Consider the following 5,897-nt stretch of genomic DNA (forward strand, 5'->3'; position numbering starts at 1 on the left):
AAGGAACATACATTCATTGGACTTTGTGTGAATTGTGAAGCGAGTTAGTACCCTATTAACGATTCCGAAGGCGATCACAGTTAAACGGCGGTCGAGTCATTTGTTTATTTGCCTACGTGATCAAAGAGACTTCAATACGAAATGGGTATAGTGCCCTAACGTGTGTAATGGATGATGCACAGAAATGCAAAAGAATTGCAATTGAAGAGAACACAATTCAAATGAGGATTCGCCTCTGTAGGGAGAATTATTTTGGTGAAATTTTATGAAAGAGCATACAAAAAAGATCATTGTATGTATTTCATTATTATTAACATCATCTGGTAACGCAGCAGGAGTAAGTTGGAAAGTGGTGTAAAGCTTTCCGGCCTCTCGCGATCCATCGACGAAATTCATAAATGAGGTATGAAAACGCACACTTTGTGTACCACCGAGCGTATGGGCGAAATTCAAGGGTTAAGCATCGAGAAATTTTATAACTTCTTTTTTTTAAACCATATTTATGTAGTAGATACTTGTCTGTTATGTATAACATAATCATGTTTGCCAACTGAAAGAATGAAATAAATAAATGTTGGTAGCCCTCATCCATACATCGAGACTCAACCGAAACCTTTCGGGCAGTCGAGCTCGGGCTACCGACGAGAGCACACGCAACACACAGTCTTTTCAGTGGCGACGAGGATGGGATAGGAAAATTCCAGAAGAAAATTTTGGAGAAAAGCCCAAAAAGTGTGAAAATTTTCCGGGAAAACCCCAAAAGTGCATAGCAAAGTGAAAATTTGAGAAAAGACGTGGAAAATAGACGAAGAAACGCTTTGTTTGTTTGTGAGTGGGCGTGGCCAAAGACAAAGGATTCAATGGAAAAAACCCAAGCGGGCGAAGCGTCAAATTTTTTCTGCGCGTGAAAATTGATGAAAAAGACGCCAAAAGTTTGTTTTTCCGGCCTGTGAACAAAGAAAAGTAGTCAAGATGAGTTCCCTGATCGGCAGTATAGAATCTTTTGTGCCAGGAGACAATTTTAAGAACTTTCGCGACCGATTGGAGAGTCTCCTGAGTGTCAACAAAATCACGGAGGAAGATCAGAGGAAAAATCTCGCGATCACGCTAATGGGAGCAACTGCGTACGATACCTTGGTTACACTTTTATCACCCAAGACGCCCAGCGAAGTTACCTACAAGAAAATCATGGAGACGCTGTTGAATCATTATGAGGTGAAAAATAACGTCATTGCCGAGAGATGTCAGTTTCATATGCGCAACCGCAAAGACGGCGAGTCGGTGAATGATTACATTGTGGAAATCAAGGCCATGGCAGACAAATGCGAGTTTGGAGCATTCCTGGAGGAGGCTCTACGGGATAGACTGGTCAGTGGAATCAATGATCAAGTGCTGCAACAGAAGCTGATCCTCCAGAGTAATCTCACATGGGAGAGAGCAAAGGAAACATCCATCATTGAATTCCGTACACGGCGGAATGTTCAGGAAATGGGACAAGCGATCGGAGGAGTCAATCTGATGAGCAAACAATCCGCCCACGCGAAGCGTCAGTCATCAGGTGGACATCAACGTCATCGTAGTCGTCACAGGGAAGGCGCAAAAGGACAAGAGAATCGATCTTCAGCTCCAAGTGGTGCTTCATGTGACAAATGTGGACTTCAACACGCTCAAGGTCAATGCAAAGCTGCGAAGAGCAACTGCAGGATGTGCGGGAAGAAGGGCCATTGGGCTGCGATGTGCCGCTCCGGGAAGACGCTGACGTCGCTCCATGCAACAACAATGGATAGTTTTAACCCCATGTATTTGAAGCTCAACGTAGATGGTCAAGATACGAAGTTTGAGGTAGATACAGGTGCGGTGTGTACGGTGATGGGCTGTGATGTGTATGAGAATTTTTTCTCCCATCGGCAGCTGATGCCCACACAGATGAGATTCTCCTCAGCCAGTGGAGACCCAGTATTAGTCCGAGGAGTAATATTGGTAAGTACCTGTGATAACCAACTTCCCATTTACGTAATTGAATGCAAAGAAGGTGCAATTCCGTTGCTCGGGAGAGACTGGATGGATCGTTTATTTCCGCGGTGGCAAGAAAAACTTCGCGATGCATTTTCATTAAACGCTCTTCAAGCAGATAAGAGGGAAATTGTTGATGAAATTAAGCGAAAATTTCCGCGGGTTTGTGAGACAAATGATAAAAATCCGATTAAACGATTCAAAGCTTCAATTCATCTCCAGGAGAACGCGAAACCAATTTTTTATAAATCGCGAGTAGTACCGTTCAAGGTTAGGGATCAGGTAGCCAGTGAGCTAGATAGATTAGCTGCGGATGATATTATTGAGCCAATACAGCACAGCGTATGGGCCAGTCCTCTCGTAATTGTGCCCAAGGGGAACGACAAAATTCGGCTTTGTGTAGATTTTAAAGTAACGATTAATAAGTACGTTCTGAAGGAGCACTATCCGCTGCCCAGTGTTGATGATCTTTTTGCCCAACTGTCTGAGGGAAAAGTTTTTTGCACGATAGACTTGCAAGGGGCATATCAGCAGTTGGAGGTTGAGGAAAATTCACGCGAATTTTTGACGATCAACACGATCAAGGGTTTATATCGATTTAAGAGATTGCCATTCGGGGTCTCATCAGCCCCAAGCATTTTCCAATCGTTTATGGACCAGATTTTGGCAGGGATTAAGGGGGTGGTCGTATACCTAGATGATATCCTTATCTTTGGGAAAGATGAGAAGAGCGTAAAAGAGACATTGTGGGTTGTATTGGGGAAGCTCGATGAGCTCAACGTAAAGATAAACGTTGATAAATGCACATTTGTCGCGAGTTCGATCAAGTTTTTGGGTCAGATTATTTCCGAGGGGAAGATTAGTCCAAATCCGGATAAGTTAAGGGCATTAGAGAATGCGCCGCGACCAGAAACATTGAAACAGCTACAGGCATTCTTGGGTTTAGTTAATTACTACGCCAAGTACATTCCAAATCTCGCGGACAAACTTCGTCCTCTCTACGATTTGCTTCAAGAGAGAAATCGGGAGGGAGAGAAATTGATGTGGAGACAAGCCCACACAGATTGTTTCGAAAAGTGCAAGAAGTTGTTAAAAGGTGAGTCGATACTCATGCTTTATGACCCCAAATTACCATTGATCATCTCTGCAGATGCATCACCCTACGGTCTAGGCGCGGTTTTGTCGCACGTTTGTAGCAATGGTGCTGAAAAGCCAATTTACTTCGCGTCTAGGACTTTGTCTGAAACAGAGAAACGTTACGCTCAGCTAGATCGTGAGGCAGCAGCAATAATTTTCGCGATTCGAAAATTCTATAAATTCATTTACGGGCGCAAATTTGTGATCTACACAGATCACCAACCTTTGATTTCGATTTTCAATGAGAAAAACCTCGCGTCCGCGGTGCTATCCCCACGGATGTTAAGATGGCAGGGTTTAGTGGCATCAATGGATTGTGAAATTAAATTCCGTCCGGGAAAATTGCAGGGAAATTGCGATGGTCTATCAAGACTACCCATTGATGACCCAGAATTAGAGCCAGAAGAGATAAAGATTAATGCTTTCCGTTGCGAGAACGACCCCATTGACTTTAAGATTGTGAGAGCTGCGTCGCTAACTGACCGCGAGCTAATAAATTTAAAGCACCAGATTATCGCTGGATGGCCAGAAAATCCAGCGGGGTTGTCAGAAACCCTCAGGTTTTATTGGAGGTTTCGTCACTCGTTGACCGTAGAAGATGATTGCGTGTATTACGGGTTCAGAATTTTGATTCCACGGAAATTGCGTCGTAAGGTCTTACATCTTCTACATGAAACGCATGTAGGGATTGTACGAATGAAGATGATGGCTCGTTCACTCCTTTGGTGGAGGGGTATTGATAGCGATATCGAAAAGTTTGCAAGTCAATGTGAGGAGTGCTGCGTTACAGCCCGAAGGAATAAGTCAAATACAATTCCATGGAAGGAGGCAACTGCTCCTTTTGAAAGAATTCACTTGGATTTCTTTCATTTCGCGGGTAAAGAGGTACTTATCATGGTAGATAGTTACAGCAAATGGCTGGAATTGGTTCTCATGAGGGGTACTAACGCAGAAAAAGTCAATGAAGCACTCGATGAGATTTTCGCGCGTATGGGAAGACCCAAAGAAGTGGTTTCGGACAACGGTCCACCCTTCAATTCAAGTAAATTTCACGATTTTTGCCACCAACGAAGTATCGAAGTCCTGAAAAGTCCTCCTTACCATCCACAGAGTAACGGAATTTGTGAGAGAGCGGTTCAGACAGTTAAGAATTCTTTGAAAAAGGAGTTGGTTAACACAGGTACAGATTCATTCAAGTTGCAAAAAGTCATGCGTGAATTTCTTGCGCGTTACAATCACACCCCATCCACCGTCACATCAGCGACTCCGGCAGAGTTAGTATATAATTTTGTGCCAAGAACAAAATATAACAATGTCAATCCTCATTTCAGGGTAGTGCCTAAGCTTAAGTCAGATCTGAAGAATAAGGATAAGAAAGTACATTTTAAGTTGCCGGAGCAAAAGTTCAAAGTTAATGATTCAATTTTTTACCGAGTGGAAGATAAGAATTCAGTTAAGTGGATTCCGGGCAGAGTCATTAAGGTTCTAAGTAGGATTAGATACCAAATTGTTGTTGAGAACAGAATTTTGCAAGCCCATGAGGATCAGTTGAAGGTGAACAACACACCTATTCATCCAAGATGTCGCATAATTTTTCATAAAAAGGAGGAAATGGAAAGTGATGACGATGAGACGACTCTAAATTCAGAAAGTTTTGATACCGCGAAGTCTGAATCATATTCGTCAGACTCAGATCAGCCCCCAAGGCAAGACTCTCATCCTCGCTCGATTCCACGGAGGTCATACAGAATTAGAAGACCTCCTAGGAGATTAACTTATGATTAAAGACTCTAGGAAGTCTGAGTAGATTAAGTGTTAAAGGGAACATTGTTAGTTTAAGTAATCAAGTACTGTGTATGTTAGCCTTGAAGAAAAATGTAAATACTCAGCTAGGGTCTAGTTCTTTTTAAAAAGAGGGAAGTGAATGTTATGTATAACATAATCATGTTTGCCAACTGAAAGAATGAAATAAATAAATGTTGGTAGCCCTCATCCATACATCGAGACTCAACCGAAACCTTTCGGGCAGTCGAGCTCGGGCTACCGACGAGAGCACACGCAACACACAGTCTTTTCATTGTCCAAGTGTAGGATTGAAGAATGAATAATTTTAGTCATGCACCTATAATAGGGTCATGCTTATGTATTAAGGTGTCGTGCAAATGTATTAAGATGTCATGCACATGTATAAAGGTGTCATGCACCTATATTTGGGTGTTAAGATCTATTAAAGAGTTATGCATCTATGTATATTAAGGTGTCATGCATCTATGTATATTAAGGTGTCATGCATATGTTTAGGGGGTCATGCACCCATTTTAGGATGTCATGTATATGAGTTTTGGTGTCATGCATATGTATTGACGTGCCATGCACATATATTAGGGTGTCATGCATATGTGTTAGGGTGTCATGCACACATTTTAGGATGTCATGCATATGTATTGATGCCATGCATCAGTATTAGTGTGTCATGCATATGTATTTAGGTGTCATGCACATGTATAAGAATGTCATGCACCCACTTTAAGGTGTCAAACACCTATATAAGGATGTCATGCACCTAAAAAAAGCATTTGTATAACAATTGAATACCCCTTTTGCAGGCAGATACTGAATGGGAGCAAATCAACGAGATAGCCACAGGGTGTAATGATTCTGTGGTCATGCGAACCACAAACATCACACTAGGCATTCATCAAAATATTTTAATTTGATGTCTGATTAGTTTATTTGTCGATGATGGC

General features: G+C 42.1%; 1 protein-coding gene across 1 annotated transcript; it reads left to right on the forward strand.

The window, feature by feature from the left end:
• The first annotated feature begins 526 nt into the window (after window positions 1–526).
• On the forward strand, window positions 527–5,212 carry LOC129797680 (uncharacterized). The gene is made up of 2 exons (XM_055840477.1): window positions 527–1,842; window positions 4,482–5,212. The coding sequence occupies exons 1-2, from the start codon at window positions 973–975 to the stop codon at window positions 4,491–4,493; spliced, it is 882 nt and encodes a 293-aa protein (XP_055696452.1). The 5' UTR covers window positions 527–972; the 3' UTR covers window positions 4,494–5,212.
• The last annotated feature ends 685 nt before the right edge of the window (window positions 5,213–5,897 follow it).

Source organism: Lutzomyia longipalpis, chromosome 1 (genome assembly GCF_024334085.1).
Source record: "Lutzomyia longipalpis isolate SR_M1_2022 chromosome 1, ASM2433408v1".
Taxonomy (NCBI): Eukaryota; Metazoa; Arthropoda; class Insecta; order Diptera; family Psychodidae; genus Lutzomyia; species Lutzomyia longipalpis.